At 41.7% G+C, this 23826-nt stretch overlaps 1 protein-coding gene across 10 annotated transcripts; it reads left to right on the plus strand.

Annotated features, from left to right (window-relative positions):
* The first annotated feature begins 365 nt into the window (after nt 1-365).
* LOC103655544 (uncharacterized) lies at nt 366-6677 on the plus strand. Of its 10 annotated transcripts, XR_002269154.2 has the most exons (9): nt 366-666; nt 765-839; nt 1360-1393; nt 1534-1542; nt 1950-3513; nt 3587-3707; nt 3782-3861; nt 6061-6189; nt 6385-6677. XR_002269154.2 is itself a non-coding variant. In XM_020552619.2 (6 exons), the coding sequence occupies exons 1-6, from the start codon at nt 587-589 to the stop codon at nt 3813-3815; spliced, it is 1926 nt and encodes a 641-aa protein (XP_020408208.1). In that variant the 5' UTR covers nt 366-586; the 3' UTR covers nt 3816-4104. The 10 variants fall into 10 exon arrangements, 4 of the variants coding, with proteins under 4 accessions (XP_020408208.1, XP_020408210.1, XP_020408209.1 ...); XR_002269158.2 differs by lacking the exon at nt 1534-1542 and having other exon boundaries at nt 1932-3513; nt 3573-3707; XR_002269153.2 differs by lacking the exon at nt 1534-1542 and having other exon boundaries at nt 1932-3513.
* Nucleotides 6678-23826: the final 17149 nt, after the last annotated feature.

Below are 23826 nucleotides of genomic sequence, written 5' to 3' on the forward strand. Positions count from 1 at the left end.
GGGTGTGACATCCTTGACACCTTTCATTGATGGCGGGGTATGAGATCCTCGGCACCTTCCGTTGATGGCGGCGCGGATGACGGGCGGTGTTGCCTGCGCGCTTGGGTTCCGAGGCTGGCTGCCTGGCTCGAATCAAATGTGATATTTCTGGCAGCTACAGGCCTTCGCTTTATGACGGATGAGCCCTGACAGAACCATGCACCAACATTATTGTGGACGCCTACACTACTATCTTAAGAAGTAGGATAGATAGATAACACATACATTAATTATTTTATAAATATATTAAGAAAGTAAAATAAATTTTAGTTTAGGTGTAAGAAAGTATCAAATTTCATATATATCTATTTTAAAATATTAGATTTACAGTTTTGCTAGGCTGGGCCACTCCTTTGGCCATCCTAGGTCTCGTGTACAGTCGTCCCCTCCGCTCCTCGCCTCCTCTCCCGAGTCCCGAACGGCCGATCCCGACGCCGGCTGCGTGGCTCGCCTCAGAGCCCCAGCCGTATCCTGCCACCCTTGTCCATGAGCGCCCGCTATCAGCGCAGCTAGTCCCTCCCTCCGCCCGCTATCTTGAGCGGTGGTGATGGAGTTTACTTTCGAGGATGCAGCGGAACTGTGCGCGCTCGTTTCGAATCAGCAATCCCACGTCGACGAGAAGCGGAGGTCGGTGTGGTTTCTTCTACCGGCGCACCTCCGATCAGAATGCATTTCTGTTTTTGCACCCTGCATCACAAAAGATTCGGGGCCCTCTTAATTTGCAGGTGGCTGGAGTCAATGATCCTCAGACCGGATGGCTGCATCAGGCGCGCGAAGCGACCCAAGTTTTTGCATGAAGTGTAAGCGTGCGCCAAGTTCTGGGATGCGAGTAGTGTTCTAATTCAGGCTTTTTCTTGGTCTCTTTAATAAGTTGTCCGAAGTTTAGTGTTTTATTGAGTCAACCGGGCTGAATTTTTTTTCCATATGACATTGGAATTGATTTTTACAGATTCAGTGCTAAACCCATTTTGGGTGGTAATTTTCTCATGTGTGTTATTGTATCTGATGAATCGTTGTGTTTCTTAAGCACTCCTCGCATTCTAGATGCCATAACATTCATATCAATGCTTATTCATTCTGAAAAGCTGATAATTGTTTTGATAAGGGGTACCATTATGGCATTATGTGTAATGACACCCCTCTTCCTCTGAAATGTTTCCACATCGAACTCTGTTTTCCTAATTTATATTCTCTCTCCCTCCCTCCCTACCCCTCTCTCTCTCTCTCCCCAATCCACCTATCCACAAAAAAGAACAATCAGGATGTATGTAGTGAGTAGTGACTATACTAAGTCTAATTGTTAGTTCTCTGCTTATGCAGGTACTTGCCTGAGTCATATATCAGGAGTGATGACGTAAGTGTTAGTACTTTGGAAAGAACTACATATAGCTTAGTGTTTATTTTGCATTCTTACTAACATCAGTTCATGGCTTATGTACTATGTGCACATATGGTTTCTCCCACTTATTCAAATCCCTCCACCTATGTGTTTAGGTCTTTAAGGTATTAGCGAAATATGTGAAGTAATAAATACTCTATTTTCACTGTATAAGTTTTATTCAAGAATAAGTTAGGTGTGTACTCAAAGGACTTTATTTCAATAATCAGTTAAATACATAATGCTTAAAACTTATGGAAGACATGTTCTAGCGCCAAGTTAGGAACTATTGCACATGGTACTCTAGTGCTATGTCTGATGTTGTTTTGAACATGGTTCAATTTAATTGTATTTCTTCAAAAATGGTTTTGTCATGGCTATATAAATTTTCCTTACCCTGCAATGATCTTATGATCGTTTTGGAACCATTTATCAGTTTCCTGGCTTATACTAGTTAATATAACAGCAATTTCGGTTGCATTATGTCACTTCAAAATATAAAATGTGAATTTAGTGGGGACCATTTTTTCAGAGATCTTGTGATAAAGTGAGAGGTAACATTAAAAGGATTTGGAGTTCAGAGTGCAATGGCTATACCCATCACTTAGTTCTGGAGGGCCTCCAGCTTTTTGACTTCCAGAAGAAGGAAAATGAACCACTTGGACCAGAATATCTTGGTGTCATGCAGGACACAATCAGCAAATTGACCTATGAAACACTTCAGTCAGTGGCTTGTGTTGTCAGTCATGACAAGGTTACTTTTGATAAGACTAGGTCTGTAATGGAAAAAATTGTAAATTCTCACCTTCCAAGTTACTTGGCCAGCTTGGATCAGAATGATATTGCATGCCAGCTATTCAATATTTTTAGAAATCCATGCAGCTATCGATCTGGTTCTGTGAGGCTTGTCACACCTGTGTCACCACAACTTTTGTCTTCTATTAAGCATGCGTTGGATGAGCTTGATGGAATGCCAATGCAGGGTCTTGTTGCAATGAATAGGAAGATTAAAGGAAAATCATGTGCCCCAAAATTTGGATTAACTGCTAGCTTTTCCAAAAGAATGCATATAATCAAAATGATAAGAAAAAGGTGCAACAAGATTTTAACAGAACTTGAGGAAGGTAATTACCTGCCAAAGGAATTAGCAAAGGCAATGTCAGTGGTGAACTTATATCAGAAGCAGAAGCTGAAAAATGTGAGTATTTCACAATCAGAGTTTTTCCCCTTTGCAAAAGAAACTATTTCTTTGCAGAATGATATCCTGAATGCCCTTTGGTCACTTCCAAATCTCAAGCATGCGAAGCTGAAATTGCTGCACACCATACTGGATCATGATTCTAAATTTGAAAGGAAGCACTTAGCAACTTTGAGGAACTACTTGACAGAATGTTTGTTTGGATGTGATGATGGTCTACCAGATGTGGCCCTCCAAGCCATAGCCTCTATAAATCAGATTTCTAGATGTCAGCATGTTGTGTTAACGGAAGAGAGGGAGGATGCTGAGGTAGATGCTGTACTGAACTTGAGCAGTCATCTCAAAGCTTTAGCTCATTGTTGTATAAAAGAATGTTCATGCGAAGAGTTGATTAGCTTAGGAAATGATAGCTGCAATGAGGATAACGATTTCATACTGTCTGGGACCAATTACTTCAATTCAAGCTCCCAGCAGCAGGAGGTGCATGAGCCTTGTTGCTCTAGTAGTTTATTGGGCATTGATATTATGAGAGAGAATTGCTGGGGCGAAACTAGTGGCGATACATGTAATGTCTCTAGAGCTGAGGATTCTGGTTCCAAATCAGAAGTACTTAGGAAACCATGTGACAGGGCTGAAGACTCTGGAAGCACTAGGCATTGCAGAGACAATGAAGCTGTTGACAGTGGCATGGAGCCATACGCGGAGATGCCTGTTGATGCTAACCATTTGAAGGAGCCAAGATGTTCAGAGATTAATGGGATCTGTGATGAAACGTCAATATTGGCCCATTCCATTATTGTGCAGATTTTAGACGAATGGCTGTCGACGGAGAACAATGGAGTGGACGAACTGATTAGACGCCATCTTGGAGGGGGATTGACGCTTCAAGGTCCCCAAGGTACATTGTGATCATCATCAAACCTTTTTCCTTTTATGATGTGTAATGGTGTTATATAGTTTATACTTCACAGATCGCAGTCGTAAGCTGATGGGTAGTCCTTTGCTAGACGATGATAATAGGCCCGCTAATTCAGCAGAGACGGACATTTTTATTCATGCTGTGGAACGTGTCTTGCCTAATTTGCCAAAAAGGTTGTTTTTTTTTTCTTTATCACTCTTTTGGGCAATCATGATCTATGGTTTTATAACATCTTGCGTTTGTGCAGTTGCATAGACAAAATCAAGAGACTAATGGGCTGAGCTAGCAAGTACGTGATAGCGACCTGCAATGGCACCTATGGACCCGGTAATTTTTTGGTTTTGTTTCGCCAGGAATCGATACCAGACCTGTGTATTCTGTGATTAGGCACCATCTCATGTAGTACTAAGCGCTTCAGTTTATGGCAAGCTTTTCTGCATTCCGAATGCTACCGGGTATGTAGTTGTAACTAGGACATAAGGCGCCCTATCGGGTGCCGAGACAATGCAGAGTTGATTGCATAGTTCATGATTGTCATTTATAATCCTAAGAATCAGTTGAAAGTATCAATACGAATGCTGCATCTGAAATGTCAGTGCACCTTCAATCTGAAAATCTAGGCGGGTATTTAGAGAACTCAGTAGCAAAGTTCTGAGTTGTCTGCCACTTGACCTCCGCGTATGTGGAGACCATGTACCAATAGGAATACTGAAAAGCTGTTTGTGCAGAAGGGAACAACCTTCAGCCTGTTCTTGTAGCTTCAAGCAAGGAGCTAAAAACACCACCAAGATGAAAAAAAGAACATCCAATTATGGAGGGGCTCCATTCCGTATCTCCCATAAGTTGCTGGATAACCGAGTTTCTTTGTGTTTTCTTGATATTATTTTTCTAAATATTTTTTCTAGAAGGGAATCTACAATGACCACCAGTCCCTCATGCTTTCTGCTGGATATGCAAACAACCCCCAAATGAGATATGGAGCATATTGTCCTGTTTCGACTATTGGATATGGCCAACAATACTTTCCTGTGCACTTTCCCTTCTCAAGTCCTTACTATCAACCACCAGCTTCTTCTAGCATGGGATATTCAAACTCTGTGACTGGAATGTCCCAAGGAGTCGCTATGTTGCAGCAAGAGTATTTCCTTCCTTGTGGTCTTCTATATTCACCCACACCAGGGTATCATCAACCATTTAGGGCTTGTTTGGGAGCAAGGATACCAGAGAGGATTGAAGGGGTTACAATCTCTTTTCTATTCAAAACTAAATAGCAAGGGGATTGTAGCCCCTCCAATCCTCTCTGGTATTCTTGCTCCCAAACAAGTCTTTAGTTCATTTGACAGAGGTAACATGTCTCCTCTTATATAAAACAATATCATACATTTCAAAATCCCCTGAAGGGTTGCAAGATTAAGCAAATATGTGGAGAATTACATGTACTAATGGCCTTCTCTGCATTGCAGCACCATCAAACCCACCATAAAATCTTTGCTTCTTTCCAAGCAGAAATGGGATGCATTTCAATCTCTTCATTGCCAATAACTTGAATATTTCTCTGCAACAGCACAGCAAATGATAATTCAAAAGAACATAAAAATGCTTTCACAGAGAAACAAAGTAATTTATTCCACCCACCTTTCTTAACATTAATACAAAATCTAATGCACACTGATATTTTGGCTGTGCTTGTATTCTTTGCACACTGACTCTGATTATTTCGTCATTAATACAAAATCTAATGCACACTGATATTTTGGTTGTGCTTGTATTCTTTGCACACTGATTCTTATAATCAATGTGCAAAGAATACAAACATAGACCACAAAGTCTCATAATATATTTATTTAATGTTATAATTTTTTGTAATTATTTTTATAATTTTTATTAAATTTAAGATATTTTGTTTTAAAATTTTAAAATAACTTATACTTTAGGAGGGTATAGGACAGAGATGATGCAAGAATGCTAGAAATTTTCCTATAAACGGATCGGAGCCTTTGATGGTTCGTGCCCAAGCCCAACTATTATATATAACTAATAATGTGCCCCTGCGTCGCTACAGAATCAATATGGTATTGATATAATAAGATATATTGAGATGCAGAAGCACTAATTATTTTGAAATTAGCGGAACATAGATTAATCAAGACAGAAAATATTAAGAAATATCAATACCCTAAGGCGCTTCTTAACTTGGGGCAACAGTGGACCTTCGAAGTTGCTGTCAATGTACTTGATCAAATCCAAGCTCTCTCCTTTGACCTGGTTGTGCTCTAGAGAAGGCACCTGCTGGGAAACAAAACAAAGGTTAATCATACATGAAAGGAGAATATAAAACACATGTTTCAATATCCATCCTGAAGTGGATGCGTACAAGGACCATGGCAAAATATACACAGGAGCATGCCAAATTGACAATAAGTATAAATTGAAGCTAGAAACATCAATCAGCACAGCAGCACCCTGGAAACTTAACTAACCCCCCACTATATGGATGTTGATGCATGTTGCTGCAATCTTGTGCAGGTATGACATGTATAATGACTGAGCAGGCTAGAGCCTGAACATAGTCAATGATATGCTCATGAGGTGAAACCAATCGCTTATGCAAGGGTCGATGGCTGTTTGAAATTGCTAGAACACAAACTGAAGACCGTAAGTTAACTCTTCTCAAATCTCTGTCCAATAAAATTGGTAGTATGTAGTGTTGGCTTGTTAAAAAAAGACTGCAAGGTTGTCAGTTTTCCTTGAGTAAAAATAGAGTCGTAATCTGTTAACAGATTGGTATCCTTGATTGTTTCTGGCTTCTGTGATTCAGCTTATCCATATTTTAAATGACTGTTTCTGTAGGATTTCGAGTTATATAGTGGACCTGAAAATGTTCCTGAACTTTTAAAGGATGTGCAGGAAGTGTTGTTCTTTCAGATTTATTTTTGTTTTTTAGTCTCAATGTCTAGCGTCATAGTTGTAAAGCACATGAACTGCGAAATTCTGCAGATAATGGCTGCATTTTTTATAAATGTGATTTTTAGGTACCAGCAGCCTAGCAACGGTCTTGTTTATTGCAGTGGCCAACCAGTCAATTGGTACTTAAAAAGACATGTTTGTTTAAATGAATGATTCAAGTGCATGGTTTGTTAATATTTGATTGAAACACACATAAAGGGTACATTAAGACTCTTTACTGGAGCTCTTTTTTTTTGAAAACGCAGGAGAACTGCGCCTCAATATATTAAGAAGAAGAAATAAGTCCAGGTCAAAGAGACCTGGGGAGATTACAAGGCCTCCTTAGGGAGGCCAGAAACACAGGAAACTGAAAAAATCCATCAAACACAACCTTCAACTCCCTAGTCTCTAGGAATTAGGGTAACAAGGTATGAAAGACCTTTAGCCCCGGCCATTTCCCAAGACTGCCTCTCCTCCCTAGCTAACTTAATGGACAGATCTAAACTAGGAGTACAACCATAAAAAACACAACTATTTCGAAGTTTCCACGTTGTCCATGCTCCTAAGGCCACAAGCGAGTTAAGACCTTTACTAGGAAGACCAGTAGCTAACCCTGAGATTTGCTCCCACCAAGCCATAAAAGAAGAATGTCCTGGCTGGGGAGCCAGACTTTGAAACCCAAACGGTTTAGGGTCTGTTTGGTTGGGCTGTGGTTGTGAAAAAGTTACTGTGGGCTGTGAGCTGTGAAAAAAGTTGCTGTAGGCTGTAAAATGTTAAAAAGCTAAAAACGTTTTGGTGGAAACCACTAAAATTCGTTAAAAATTCTTCGATATATGTTTTTACAGTTCCATCCGAAAAGCCACTAAAAGCAGGTCCAGAGGTGCTTTCAGATTTGCACTACGAGAAAGTCGGCTTTTAGAAAAAGCTGCTTTCTGGATCCAACCCTTTGGTTGGCTTTTGGCTTTTAGGGGGGCAAAAGCCAAAACCAAAAGTCAAACCAAACACACCCTTAGTCCTTTACTGGAGCTCACCTTGGAGGTGTAGTCCTTTTGATCTATGTGAGTTTTTATAGCCTGTAACCAGCAATACGCAATGATTCAGTTTAAATCAGTTTGAGATATTGAATGAAATTCATAAGCCCAGTTTGATAAATGGACATGACTAAATGAAACAGAAAGAACAAATACATAAACAATTAACTTGAGAACAAAAAGATCATTATCCAGGTTAGTTCCCAAGTCACCCAAACCCCTGTAAAACAATAAGGTTAGCTCCTACGAAACCTGCTTTCAGCCATGTTAGCTACAGATCACCTTTGCTCGACATGAATGTCACAAAAGTGTGCCTAATGTGCTCCATGGATTTGTGAACCAAAAGGAAAAGTTGGATGTAAGCATTTTTTCTGTTTCTATGCATGGATTTGTGAACAAAAAGCTTGGATGTAAACATTTTTTTCTGTTTCTTTGATTCATATCATTTCTGTTTACATTGTTGTGAAATTGGATAGCAAGTTGTCTACTACCATGCGCTTCAGTTTTCGCTGAAGAATTCTCCACACTGGCATGGTCTATTAACAGCTTGGACAACAGAACCTATGCACAAATATGCTGACGGGACCGTAACTTTGGAGGTGTTATTTCTTTGCCAATCTGGAAACAAATCAATTCTGTCACATATATGTAAGAAACTTCATAAATACCAACCAGTACCGGTAGTGGTCACAAATTGAAGGACGTACACACCAAGCATTGCTACACACAAAAATCCTAATTTGTTCTAAAATACACAAGAGGAATGCACTTCATAACAAACAAGATCATAGGATCATACGTTCTGCACAAGTCCATGAAGTTCGCAAAATCTGTCTTCTTTGTTCCTTCCCCGAGAACTTGAGAGGGCATCAAACAAACGAACAAACGAATAGACAAACAATGAATAGTTGGACATCAAACAAACGGACGGATGATCGATATTTTGGCAGTATGACGGACGAACAATAATTAATTGGATGATCGAACGAATGATGAATTGTTAAATGGATGAACTATCGAACAATTGGATGAAAGATGAATAGTTGGATTAACGAACGATCGGAAAAACAATGAATAGTTGGAAAAACGAACGAGCAAACAATTAGACGAACGAATGATCGGGCAAATGAACAAACGATGAATAGTTGGATGAACGAATGGCCAAACGATTAGAGGAATGAACGATCCATGCACGTCTGTGGGAGTGGTTGAGAGGGAGTGGATAACTATGAAATGGCCTGGGGGTTGCCCCTTGCCCTGTATTTATAGGCAAGAAGCAGGATTAATCGGGCAAGTCTGTAGATTAGTGGGAGATAAGCATACAATTAGACAAAGGTAACTGTAATTAGCATATAGAGCTAATCATATGACAACATGGCCATATGTATGCGTATATGCATAAGTGGTGCAAGGAAATTATCAAGAAAAATATTTATAGCGATTTTAAAAATAATTTCAAGGGTACTTCTTGGAAGTAAAATTATTTGGAATTTATAGCGATTTTAAAAATAATTTATAGCGAGAAAACTCCTATTTCCATGCGTGCTTATCCATCTAATCACACGGATTCTGTTGGAGAACGACTAGGGATGGGTCCAGACCTCCCCCTATATATATGAAGGGGTACGACTGATTGACGCAGCACACAATCGAACCAACCAACCAATATTTCCTTTCCTTTACTTTCTTGCCCTAGGAGTAACTGTAATCTAGCTTTAGTAGTAATCTAGTACCCCCTGAAACTCTCCTCCCCGACGGAGTCCCTTCCGGGAGGCGAGATCTAGAGTTCTATGCCACCAAAAGACGCTTTACGCCATCGTGGACCATCCGAGGCGCTCCTGCAGTGAGGTCACATATCGCCTGGCCTTGCACCACGGATCGCTCGGCGTGACACAAAAAGGAAGACGCTCCTGCAGTGAGGTCGCAGATCGTCTGGCCCCACGCTGCGGACTGTTGCGCTCCCGTAGAAAGCTCCGCTAGGAGTTACACCCCTAGTGTTTGGCCCAAATTGGAACCAACACACTTTTTGGCAAATCCACTCGAGAAAAGAGGTGTGATCTAGCAAAGATCGACCACATATGGTCGGTTCAAAGGATCGCTCCGATATCTCCCCAAGCAACATTGTGAAGCTGACTATGGAGAAACTATCGGCTAAAGGTCTACAGAGATTCGAGGACTACAAAAGACAGCTGATCGAGGAGGCCAGGGAGAAGTACCTGGCCAATTTCAAGGTGGACCGGCATCAGAAGATCGTCTAGCAAGAGGAGTGTGACCTATCGTCTCTTCGACCCACTGCACCGCCCCCAATGTAAGTAAAACAGATGGTGTTCAATCTCAAAGAATTTATGTGGTTGAACAGTGATAGCAATTGAAACAATTAATAGGGGGTATGCAAGAAGATTATAAAAAATGACACATGCATTTGAAAAATCCACCATTTCTAATTTTCCGTAGTATGATGTTGATGTTAGGAACACTACACAAAATTCATCAGCTACAAATGGGTATTCACAACCCCACCTATATTATGGTATACCGATGAACTCCTACGCTAGGCAACCCATCCTCCCCCACCAATTTGGGATAAACCCACGAACCGACGCACGACTGGACTGTTCAGGCCTGAGCTCGAATTGTTCGACCCAACGGCGACTGGTCCCGTCCTTCGTGACTAACCATCGAGATCCATTCTAGGACCACCCTACTCCTCATAAGGGTTAACAGAAATGCTCGTACCATGGGGCTATACGTGTGGACCGTCTGAATATGCTTTCGGACCATCTGCATATCCTATTAGACCGTCCTACATAAAGTACACAGAACATGATGCATGTTATTATCAGGAAAACTTCTCCCTACCACCCACAACTCCTCAAAATCATGGTATGGCTCCATGTGCACATGGGAGCGAGCCCTTTTCAGCCAACAGAAGGCCTCAAATATTTAATGCACAGTATGGGGCGCCTAGGGCTAGCATTAATGCACAACCGAATCCCAACCCATGGGCAAGGGGATGACATAACGAGACATAACCACCCACACCTTTATGAGACCTAAGGGTTGGTGGATTACCATTGGCTTCCATTGACATAGTGAGAGAAGAAATAGTTGGGGCATTCCGAGACAAACTCGGAGTTAACATGATCCACGGAGGGCAGTCGTATCGGAAACCATATGATGGCCGATTCGACCACATCCCATATCCGCAAGGGACCAAGATACCCAAGTTTTCAAAATTTTCCAGTGACAGGGCAAAAAAGCACGCATGAGCACATATGCCAGTTCGTAGGGAGGCTTTCCACATTCACTTATTTTCATTATCCCTAACTAGCATTGAGTTTGCATAGTATGCCACCCTGCCACCTAACTCCATTTACTCCTGGGGGATTTAGAACAGAAATTCCATGATCATTTTTTTCTCTAGAGAATATGAGTTAGATCTCGTTGATTTAGTAGCCATGCGACAGTGATGTAATGAGTTGGCTAATGATTACATCTAAAGAATTCGGGACACTAGAAACCGGTGTTTCCAAATTCACATTGAAGATAAGCAACTGACAAGGCTAGCCTTGGCCGGATGTGGCTGATACGGACAAAGGTAAGGGCATCATCATCGGCGACCGTCGGGCCCTCGATGAAAAGACAAAATTCTATCCAAGGAAGTTGTTGCCAAATGGACCCTAGATGGAGGAGAGAGATTGAAGATCACCATCAAATCCACTGATGCTAGGGACAGACGCAGGCGGGCGATCGAGCTCATTCCTCTATTCTACGCATCATGGATGGTCCGGCTGGACACCGCGGACGGTCCGTGTCTTCGTCAAACGGTCTGGACAGCTGTCACACCCAGTTCTGGGGGCAAACCCAAATGCATAGCATATGTGTGCCAAGATCCATTTTCCACACATATGTTGTTGTCACAAGTGTAATATATCAAAAGACAATGCAATAAAGGTGTAAAGAGAGTAGAGTAGTCTTTATTACAACATCCAGACAATAGTATCTTAAATAGTATCATCAAAGTATAGCGGAAATAACATGGATAATCTTCCACAGGAAGATGACTGGTGCATCGTTAGACTCAGTATTCATCGAAATCTCCATCAAGGTCTTCTTCATCACCCTCTGATTAAAATATTAGCAAGGGTGAGCTCACTTATGGTCGGGGCTCAGCAAGTGGGGGGGGGGGGGAATTAATGCAAGTTTAACAAGGTAAGGCTGAGGTTAAGCGCTAAGCATTTTAGTTGGTCAATATTTTATTAAAACACCTGTCTTACTAATAAGTGTATATCCCAAGTATCCCAATTAAACAAAGGTATAAGAGTATATCAAAAACACTTAAGTGAAACCACTTAAGCAAACCATTGGCAGATCATCAGATCTCGATTTATTGTCCATCTTTATGTTCAATTATCATGTGAGGGTCCAGGTTGCTCTTAACCGTGAGCACAGCTGACATATCAGTTTTACACTCTATAGAGGTGGTACAACTTTACCCACAAGACGTGTATCCCATCTAGCCTGGGTTGTACAGACTCTTAAACACTGACGAGGTGAATGGCTAGGGATCCACTATGAGGTTTTCACAAAATACACTTAGTACAAAGCAACCTGCTAAGGTTTCCAAGTCGGTGTGGAGGCCCTCTAGGCGAGGTGCCTTAGCCAAGAATACGTCCCCATGTTAACATGAGCTGCCACCACTGCCGCTCCCTCTCTTGCCCATATTTCAGGTAAGGTTGCTAGGTACTAAGCATATAATGCTAATTACCAAACCCAGAGCCATGATAGCACTCGTGGTTGCACTGTTATCCTGGATGGTCACTCCATGTTCCATTTAATATGAAATAATCTTGTTTAACCATCGGGTTAATGAAAGGGAAATAGGGTTAACCTTTTTCCAGTATCAATTTTGGTGGTTGAATGTCCAACACAAATAATGGACTAACTAGTTTGCTCTAGAGTATATGATCTACAGGTGCATAAAGGTTCAACACAAACCAATAAAAGATTGAAAAAATGGTTCAAATACAAAGGAGCAAGAAACCGAGTGTGCCCTGGTCTCGCGCACCGGACTGTCCGGTGTGCCACCGGACAGTGTCCGGTGCACCAGGACCATACAGTCTCAAACTCGCCACTCTCGGGTTTCTCAGGGCGTGCTCCGCTATAATTCACTGGACTGTCCGGTGTGCCACCAGACTGTTCGGTGTGACAGCGGAGCAACGACTACTTCGCAAAACGGTCGCCTGCAAAAGCTGAAGATCAGAGCTACAGTGAAGAACAGAGCACGCAGAGTCAGAGCTGTCCGTCAGAGGCGCACCGGACACTGAACAGTGCCTGTTCGGTGTGGCACCGGACTATCCGGTGCCACTAGAAGACAAAGCCTCCAACGGTCAGACGCTCCCGAACCCTAACGGTTGGGTGACGTGGCTGGCGCATCGGACTGTCCGATGCGCCCATCGACAACAGCCTGCCACAACGGTCAATTGGTGGTTGAGGGATATAAATAACCCCAACCACCACTACTCCAACCATCCAAGCATTCCACACATTGCATTCAATACAAGAGCAATAGACTTCACTCCAAGACACAAATCAAAGCGATCTATCCACTCAAAGTCCCATATTCAACTCTAGCAATTAGGGCTTGTGAGAGGATCACTTGTGTTTCTTGTTGCTCTTGTTTGCTTGGTTGGCTTTCTTTTCTTTTCATTTGTTACTCTCAAGTGCTTTGTAAGCAAGGCAAGAGACACCAATTGTGTGGTGGTCCTCGCGGGGTCTAAGTGACCCGTGAGAAGTAAGAAGAAAGCTCACTCGGTCTAGGTGACCGTTTGAGAGAGGGAAAGGGTTGAAAGAGACCTGGTCTTTGTGACCACCTCAACGGGGACTAGGTTCTTTATAACCGAACCTCGGTAAAACAAATCACCGTGTTCATCTGCTTTATTTCTTGGTTGATTTGTTTTCCCCTCTTTTGAACTCGAATTCATTTCTAACGCTAATCTCGGCTTGTAGTGTGTGCTTAAGTGTATAATTTTCAGATTCCGCCTATCCACCCCCCTCTAGGCGACTTTCAATTGGTATCAGAGCCTGGTGCTTCATTAGAGTCTAATAACTCGAAGTGATATTGGGAGGATCCGCCAAGAGGGAGATGGAAACCGGCGAGAAAGCCACAAGCCACGGGAAGGCTCCATTAAGGGAGTCCGGCACCAAAGGCAAGGAGGGATCCCCTCTCCACGTCAAGTCACATCGGAGTGGCGACAAGAAGAAGAAGATGAAGAAAGTGGTCTACTACAAGACCGACTTTTCGTCGCCCTCCACATCCGGCTCTGACGCGGCGTCCGTCACTTCTAAGCGTCATGAGCGCAAGAAGTATAGTAAGATGCCACTTCGTTATCCCCGCATTTCTAAGCGCACTCCTTTACTTTCTGTTCCATTAGGCAAACCACCATATTTTGCTGATGAAGATTATTGCATGTGTAGTGATAAAATGAGGCATCACCTAACCTCACTCCACGCAAGCATATGGGACATTGTTGAGTTTGGAGCATAGGTACCTACCATGGGAGACGAGGGCTACGACTCGGACGAGGTCGCCCAAATACGACACTTTAACTCCCAACCCACTACTATACTCCTCGCCTATCTATGTCGAGAGGAGTATAATAAGGTGAAAGGGTTAAAGAGTGCCAAGGAAATTTGGGACGTCCTAAAGACCGCACACGAAGGAGATGAGGTGACCAAAATCACCAAACGGGAGACGATCGAGGGGGAGCTCGATCGATTCGTCCTCAACCAAGGAGAGGAGCCACAAGCAATGTACAACCGGCTCAAGACCTTGGTCAATCAAGTGCGCAACCTCGGGAGCACTAAATGGGATGACCATGAGATGGTTAAGGTTATTCTTAGATCCCTTGTTTTTGGCAATCCTACTCAAGTACAATTAATTCGTGGGGATCCTAGATACAAATTAATGTCTCCCGAGGAAGTAATAGGAAAGTTTGTGAGCTTTGAACTAATGATCAAAGGCTCCAAACACATCGTCGACTTGGAGCAAGGCGGCACCTCCATACCCGAGGTGCAACCCGTCGCATTCAAAGCGACGGAAGAGAAGAAAGAAGAGTCTACATCAAGTAGGCTCCCCATCAATGCCTCCAAGCTCGACAATGAGGAGATGGCGCTCATCATCAAGAGTTTTCGCCAAATCCTCAAGCATAGGAGGGGAAAGGATTACAAATCCCGCTCCAAGAGGGTGTGCTACAAGTGTGGTAAGCCCAGTCATTTTATCGCTAAATGTCCAATGTCTAGTGATAGTGACAGGGGCGACAACAAGAGGGGAAAGAAGAAGGAGAAGAAGAGGTACTACAAGAAGAAGGGCGGTGATGTCCACATGTGTCGGGAATGGGACTCCGATGAGAGCTCCACCGACTCCATCTTCGATGAGGATGCCGCCAACATCGCCGTCAACAAGGGTCTCCTCTTCCCCAACGTCGGCCACAAGTGCCTCGTGGCAAAGGACAGCAAAAAGAAGAAGGTACAAACTAGAACCAACCCCAAGTATACTACATCTAGTGATGAGGGTAGTTCTAGTGAAGATGAAGATGACTTGCTTACTCTTTTTGTCAACCTTAACATGCAACAAAAGGAAAAGTTAAATGAATTGATAGGAGCCATTCATGAGAAGGATAAACTTTTGGATAGCCAAGAGGAATTTTTTGTTAAAGAAAACAAAAAGCATGTTAAAGTAAAAAATGCTTATGCTCAGAAAGTTCAAAAATGTGAAAATTTGACTAAGGAGCTAGCAAGTGCCATGATTCAATTACCAATCTTAGAAATGAAAATGCTAGTTTAAATGCTAAGATTGATAAATTGAATGAAACAATTTCTAGCCTTAGAACTGAAAATGCTATTTTAATTTCTAAGGTTAAAGATTTAAATGTTTGCAATGATTCTATTTCCTGTCTTAGAGATGAGAATGCAAGTTTAAATGCTAAGATAGAGGAATTAAAATCTTGCAAACCCTCTACATCTACTGTTGATCATGTTACTATTTGTACTAGATGTAGAGATGTTAATGTTGATGTTATAAATGATCACCTTGCTTTAATTAAACAATAAAATGATCATATAGCTCAATTAACTGCTAAAATTAATGAGCATGAAATTGAAAATAAAAAATTTAAATTTGCTAGAAGCATGCTCTATAGTGGGAGACACCCTAGCATTAAGGATGATATTGGTTTCTAACAGGGAAGCAATGTCAAGCTTAATGCCTCTAAGAAATTGTCTAACTTTGTTAAGGGCAAAGCTCCCATGGTTCAGGATAATGAAGGTTACATTTTATATCCTGCTGATTATCCTAAGCACAAAATTAGGAGAATTCATGCTAAGAAATCTCATTTTGTTTCTCACCATGCTTTTATGTATAAGAATGAGGCATCTAGCTCTAGGCATTCTACACACGTTAAAATGCCTAAAAAGAAAACTCCTACTGCATCAAGTAAGCCTAACATCTCATTTAATACTTTTGATGTATCATATGTTTTAACTAACAAATCAGGCAAAGTAGTTGCCAAATATGTTGGGGGCAAACACAAGGGCTCCAAGACTTGTGTTTGGGTACCCAAGGTGCTTGTTTCTAATGTGAAAGGACCCAAGGCTGTTTGGGTACTTAAGAAAAAGGCCTAAACTATTTTGCAGGTTTATGCATCTGGGGGCTTAAGTTGGATAATTGATAGCGGGTGCACAAACCACATGACAGGGGAGAAGAGAATGTTCTCCTACGAGAAAAATGAAGATCCCCAACGAGCTATCACATTCGGGGATGGAAATCAAGGTTTGGTCAAAGGACTTGGTAAAATTGCTATATCACCTGACCATTCCATTTTTAATATTTTTCTTGTAGATTCCTTAGATTATAACTTGCTTTCTGTATCTCAATTATGCAAAATGGGCTACAACTGTCTATTTACAGATGTAGGTGTTACTGTCTTTAGAAGGAGTGATGATTCAGTAGCATTCAAGGGAGTGTTAGAGGGTCAACTATACTTAGTTGATTTTAACAAAGCTGAACTTGACACTTGCTTAATTGCTAAGACTAATATGGGTTGGCTCTGGCATTGCCGACTAGCCCATGTTGGAATGAAGAATCTTCACAAACTCCTAAAGGGAGAACACATTTTGGGAGTAACAAATGCTCATTTCGAGAAAGACAGGGTTTGTAGCGCATGTCAAGCAGGAAAGCAAGTTGGCATTCACCATCCACACAAGAACATAATGACAACGGACAGGCCACTGGAACTACTCCACATGGATCTAGTTAGTCCGATAGCTTACATAAGCATCAGCGGGAGTAAGTACTGTCTAATAATTGTGGATGACTATTCTCGCTTCACTTGGGTATTCTTTTTGCAGGAAAAATCACAAACCCAAGAGACTTTAAAGGGATTCTTGAGACGGGCTCAAAACAAGTTTGGATTGAGAATCAAGAAAATAAGAAGCGACAATGGGACAGAGTTCAAGAACTCTCAAATCGAAGACTTTCTTGAGGACGAAGGCATCAAGCATGAATTCTATTCTCCCTACACACCTCAACAAAATGGTGTAGTGGAGACGAAGAATAGAACTCTACTGGACATGACATGAACCATGCTTGATGAGTACAAGACTCCGGATCGTTTTCGGGATGAGGCGATTAACACCGCCTGCTACTCCATCAACCGGCTCTACCTCCCTCGAATCCTCAAGAAGACATCATACGAACTCCTCACCGGTAAAAAGCCCAATGTTTCATATTTTAGAGTCTTTGGTAGCAAATGCTTTATTCTTGTTAAAAGAGGTAGAAAATCGAAATTTGCTCCTAAGGCTGTAGAAGGCTTTTTACTTGGTTATGACTCAAACACAAGGGCATATAGAGTCTTCAATAAATCCAATGGATTAGTTGTGGTTTCTTGTGACATTGTGTTTGATGAGACTAATGGCTCCCAAGTGGAGCAAGTTGATCTTAATGAGCTAGATGATGAAGAGGCTCTATGCGTAGCGCTAAGGAACATGTCCATTGGGGATGCGTGTCCTAAAGAATCCGAAGAGCCCACTCAAGCACAAGATCAACCGACATCTTCCAATCAAGCATCTCCACCAACTCAAGATGAGGAACATGCTCAAGATGATGAAAATGAAGATCAAGAGGATGAGCCATCTCAAGAGGATGACAATGATCAAGGGGGAGATGAAGTTGATCAAGACAAGGAAGATGATCAAGAGATTTAGGGTCAAAGACCGCCACACCCAAGAGTCCACCAAGCAATTCAACGAGATCACCCCGTCAACTCCATCCTTGGTGATATCCATAAGGGGGTAACTACTAGATCTCGAGTTGCTCATTACTGTGAACATTACTCTTTTGTATCCTCTATTGAGTCATACAGGGTAGAGGATGCACTAAGAGACTCGGATTGGGTACTGGCAATGCATGTGGAGCTCAACAACTTCACGAGGAATGAGGTATGACATTTAGTTCCACGTCCTAATCAAAATGTTGTAGGTATCAAATGGGTATTCCGCAACAAGCAAGATGAGCATGGTGTGGTGACACGGAACAAAGCCTGACTTGTGGCCAAAGGTTATTCACAAGTCGAAGGTTTGGACTTTGGTGAAACTTATGCACCCGTAGCTAGGCTTGAGTCAATTCGCATATTACTTGCCTATGCTACTTACCATGGCTTTAAGCTTTATCAAATGGACGTGAAAAGTGCCTTCCTCAATGGACCAATCAAGAAAGAGGTCTATATTGAGCAACCTCCTGGCTTTTAAGATATTGAGTACCCTAACCATGTTTATAAACTCTCAAAGGCGCTTTATTAGCTCAAGCAAGCCCCAAGAGCATGGTATGAATGCCTGCGAGATTTCTTTATCACTAACGGCTTCAAAGTTGGTAAAGCCGGTCCTACTCTCTTTACTAAAACTATTGCAAAAGATTTGTTTGTATGCCAAATTTATGTCGATGATATCATATTTGGGTCTACTAACAAATCTACTTGTGAAGAGTTTAGTAGGATCATGATTCAGAAATTCGAGATGTCTATGATGGGGGAGTTGAAGTATTTCCTAGGATTTCAAGTCAAACAACTCCAAGACCGCACCTTCATCAGCCAAACAAAGTACATTCAAGACATACTTATCAAGTTTGGAATGAAGGATGCTAAGCCCATCAAGACACCCATGGGAACAAATGGGCATCTCGACCTCGACACGGGAGGTAAATCCATAGATCAAAAGGTATACCGGTCGATGGTAGGATCTTTACTCTATTTATGTGCATCTCAACGGACATTATGCTTTCCGTATGCATGTGTGCAAGGTTCCAAGACGATCCTAAGGAAGTTCACCTTAGAGCCGTGAAAAGAATCATGAGATATTTAGTTTACACTCCTAAGTTTGGTCTTTGGTACCCCAAGGGATCCACTTTCGATTTGATAGGATATTCAGATGCTGATTGGGCAGGGTGTAAAATTGATAGGAAGAGCACATCAGTGACTTGTCAGTTTCTGGGGAGATCCCTGGTGTCTTGGGTTTCAAAGAAACAAAACTCAGTAGCTCTTTCCACCGCCGAAGCCGAGTACATTGCCGCAGGCCATTGTTGCGCGCAATTACTTTGGATGAGGCAAACCCTCAGGGACTATGGCTACAAATTGAGCAAAGTCCCTCTCCTATGTGACAATGAGAGTGCTATCCGCATGGTGGATAATCCTGTTGAACACAGCCGCACTAAGCACATAGACATTCGTTATCACTTTTTGAGAGTTCACCAACAAAAGGGGGATATCAAGATTGCTTATGTTAGCACCAAAGAACAATTAGCCGATATCTTTACCAAGCCTTTAGATGAGAAAACCTTTAGCAAACTTAGGAATGAGCTAAATATTCTTGATTCTCGGAATTTTGATTGAAACATTGCACACATAGCTCATTTGTATACCTTTGATCATATCTCTTTCATGACTACGACTAATGTGTTTTCAAGTGTATTTCTATGCTAAGTCGTAGATTGAAAGGGAAATGAAGTACTCGACGAAGACAAGGCTTCCACTCCACTCTACCGGTATCTTTCATCCTTCGTCGTCACTCCACACCACTCTTCGATTGGTATAATCTTTTCACTCATATTTACTTGTACCAATGGGGGAGAAAGTAAATAGGGCTCACAAAGTCTCCATTTTTGGCGATTAATAACAAAGGGGGAGAAAGTATTAAGCCCAAAGCAAAAGGACCGCACCACCACCTTTCGAAATTTTTTAATTGATATATTTCAAATTGGTATATTTATTTTCAATTGGTTAGTATTTTCAAAAAATTGGTAAAACCCTCTTGAAAACTAAGAGGAGAATTTCATTCAGGGGGAGTTTTGTTTAGTCAAAGGAAAAACATTTGAAATAGGGGGGAGAAATTTCAAATCTTGAAAATGCTTCTTGCAATCTTATTCATATATCTTTGACTATTTGCAAAAGGATTTTGAAAAGACTTTTCAAAAGAATTTGCAAAAACAAAACAAGTGGTGCAAGCGTGGTCCAAAATGTTAAATAAAAGAAAGCAATCCATGCATATCTAATGAAATGATAAATTGGTTTAATTCCAAATGACCTATGCACTTACCTTATGCAAACTAGTTCAATTATGCACTTATATATTTGCTTTGGTTTGTGTTGGCACCAATCACCAAAAAGGGTGAGATTGAAAGGGAAATAGGGTTAACCTTTTTCCAGTATTAATTTTGTTGGTTGAATGCCCAACACAAATAATGGACTAACTAGTGTGCTCTAGAGTATATGATCTACAGGTGCATAAAGGTTCAACACAAACCAATAAAAGATTGAAGAAAGGGTTCAAATACAAAGGAGCAAGAAACCGAGTGTGCCCTGGTCTGGCGCACCGGACTGTCCAATGCACCAGGACCGTACAGTCTCAAACTCACCACTCTCGGGTTTCTCAGGGCACGCTCCGCTATAATTCACCGGACTGTCCGGTGTGACAGTGGAGCAACGACTACTTCATGCAACGGTCACCTGCAAAAGCTGAAGATAAGAGCTACAGTGAAGAACAGTGCACACAAAGTCAAAAAGCCCGTCAGAGGCGCACCAGACACTGAACAGTGCCTGTCCGGTGCCACTAGAAGACAAAGCCTTCAACGGTCAGACGTTCCCGAACCCTAATGGTTGGGTGACGTGGCTTGCGCACCGGACTGTCTGGTACGCCCATCGATAGCAGCCTGCCCCAACGACCAATTGGTGGTTGAGGGATATAAATACCCCCAACCACCACCACTCCAACCATCCAAGCATTCCACACATTGCATTCAATACAAGAGCAATAGACTTCACTCCAAGACACAAATCAAAGCGATCGATCCACTCAAAGTCCCATATTGTACTCTAGCGCATTAGGGCTTGTGATAGGATCATTTGTGTTTCTTGTTTCTCTTGTTTGCTTGGTTGGCTTTCTTTTCTTTTCATTTGTTACTCTCAAGTGCTTTATAAGCAAGGTAAGAGACACCAATTGTGTGGTGGTCCATGCGGGGTCTAAGTACCCGTGAGAAGTAAGAAGAAAGCTCACTCGGTCTAGGTGACCGTTTGAGAGAGGGAAAGGGTTGAAAGAGACCCGGTCTTTGTGACCACCTCAACGGGAACTAGGTTCTTTAGAACCGAACCTCGGTAAAACAAATCACCGTGTTCATCTGCTTTATTTCTTGGTTGATTTGTTTCCCCCTCTCTTTCGGACTCGAATTCATTTCTAACGCTAACCCCGGCTTATAGTGTGTGCTTAAGTGTATAATTTTTAGATTCCGCCTATCCACCCCCCTCTAGGCGACTTTCAGTTAACACCATAATACAAATTTCATTTCTGGAACATTAATATCAATAATGAGTGACATCAAAATTATCAAGTTAAGCGGTAGCACAAATTTGCAAAGCATAGTTTTTCCTAGGGTAATCAAGGAATAAAGTTGGTAAATCTAGGAACTCCTTAATTAGGCAAATCCCATCAAATTATGTAATATATCCAAAAAGTAAACATTATTATATGCATTAAATAGGTACAAATAGAATATGAAGAGGGAGAATCCACTTGCCTTGCTCGAAAGTGTCCTGTGGGTCGTCCTCGAACGAGTTTGGTTCGTCTACCCCACAGTCAACTTGTAGCATCGATTTGCGTATTGTACATACAAAAAGAATACGTATGCCAAATAAATAAACATACACCATTACAGGAGTAATCATTCACCATTACATACACATTCATACATCACACAATTATCCTCATAAATACGTCTTAAAGCATAAATACTTATTAATCCCTTATGACCATTATTGTGAGTCGATATTGGTGAAAATATGAGTAGGTGGCTATAACACTAGTTTATCTAGTATAATATGTGTTAACATTCTTTATGAAAAATAAATGCTAATTATTTTATTTATTACTAATAACAGACTTATAAGTTTTATCCCTTTTATTTCTAAATAGAAATTATGTGTATAGCTAAAAATTGTTTATTTATGATTCTTCTAACATTAATATTCTAAGAATTAATGTAAATCACTAATTGGACTTTTAATAACATATTGATGGTTATTATGACATAAACAAGTATTTTACTAATTCTAGTTAATTTTGTGCTATACTTATGAACACATGTATTCTGACTAGTAAAAATCTATTTTCATCTGACCGGAAACACGTGGTCTAGTATTTTCTTCTACTTCATATCAATAAATTTACACTTAAAATACTACTAACAATTATCGTTCCATCTGCTAGAGCGAAGTTTAATTTGTAAACGTTTCTAGTATGGAAATCACTGAGGTAGTGAATAGTGACATTATTCATTTTTAAAATTATAAAATCATACACATGTCCAAAATATTGTTGCGGGGTTTGATTATGGCTACACATATACGTCGACATCTCTTTTCGATAATCTCTAAACTGGAAATCTCGAAACTAATTTAATTTACAAACCAGAGACTAAATAACAAAACTGCCTTCTTCTACCTTGGGAGCACTTGTTCAAACGCAGGGAACTCGACGAGCAGGGAGCACGGCGGGTCGGTCGCAGCAAGGGAGCAGGGCAGGGGCGGTCTCGACATCGGGGTGGCCGGGGACAGGCGCGACGAGGTCAGGCCGGGGTGCTGTGCGGATGGCGAGCTCGGACGGCAGAGCTCCGGCAACGGCGTGGGCGCGGTCTACGACGAGTTCGAGAGCGAGAGAGAGAGAGAGAGGGCGAGCTCGGGGAGGGAGAGAGGGGGAGGTGGCGGCTTTATAGAGAGAGGAGAGGGGAGAGGAGAGGGCGCCGGGGGGGGGGGGGGGGAAGAGAAACGACCGGCGATGAACTCAGTTGATGGCCATCAATGGAGGTCTTCATTGAGGGAGAGAGAAGGGGAAACAGGGGGAGAAGGGGCAGTCGACGGTTTCCGGCTCCGTGACCGAACGAACGCGGCAGGGGGGCGCGACGGCAGGCCCGCGGGCACGGCGGTGCGCGGCGTGCGCGCACGCAGCTTCCTGGCGGCGGCGGCTGGGAAGGGGAAAGGGGAGGAGGGAGAAGGGGGCCTGGTGGGGCCCACCTGGCGGAGAGAAGGCGGGAAGGGCATAGGGCGGCGGCAGCGGCTTGGCTCGGCCGCAATGGGCCGGAATGGCCGGTTAGGTTAGGGTTTGTTGTTTTTCTTGTTTTTCTTTTTTTTTTAAAATATAAATAAATATTTTTTTAAATAATTCAAAAAACATAATAATTATACCAAAATTATTTATAACTAAAATATTTATTTTTGGACCAATATTTCTATATTATTTAATTTGATTTTCATTAAGAAGGAATTTCTACTAAACATCCAAAATCAAACATGAGCAAACCAAAAATTATTCTAGATGCAAATAAAAATCAATCCTTAGAAAGAAAATTTATTACCATAATTATCATTAATAAACTAAATGCACTATTTTTAGTTGATGGTTTTTATAGTGTTACAATCCTAACCCTCTTAAAAGAATCTCGTCCTCAAGATTAAGGAACTTCCGAGAATAACTAGGGGAATTCTGCCCTGAGTTCATCTTTTCTTTTTCCAAGTGGCCTCATCTTCTGAATGATGACTCCACTGAACTTTGCACATGTTAATAACTTTACTCCGAGTAATCCTACGAGATGTTTCCAGAATTCTGACAGGGTACTCTAAATAAGTCAAATCCTCATTAACATTCAGTTCTTCCATAGGTAACTGTTCCTCCGGTACTCTTAAGAATTTCTTGAGTTGTGACACGTGAAATACATCAC

The sequence above is a fragment of the Zea mays genome, chromosome 4 (assembly GCF_902167145.1).
Source record: "Zea mays cultivar B73 chromosome 4, Zm-B73-REFERENCE-NAM-5.0, whole genome shotgun sequence".
NCBI classification, from domain to species: domain Eukaryota; kingdom Viridiplantae; phylum Streptophyta; class Magnoliopsida; order Poales; family Poaceae; genus Zea; species Zea mays.

Bases quoted from the DNA above. Each gene is read 5' to 3' on its own strand.
- LOC103655544 (XM_020552619.2), top strand. From the start codon at position 587: ATGGAGTTTACTTTCGAGGATGCAGCGGAACTGTGCGCGCTCGTTTCG. The intron at 667-764 runs GTCGGTGTGGTT...CTTAATTTGCAG, and splicing joins CACGTCGACGAGAAGCGGAG to GTGGCTGGAGTCAATGATCC. The intron at 3,708-3,781 runs GTTGTTTTTTTT...GCGTTTGTGCAG, and splicing joins TTGCCTAATTTGCCAAAAAG to TTGCATAGACAAAATCAAGA.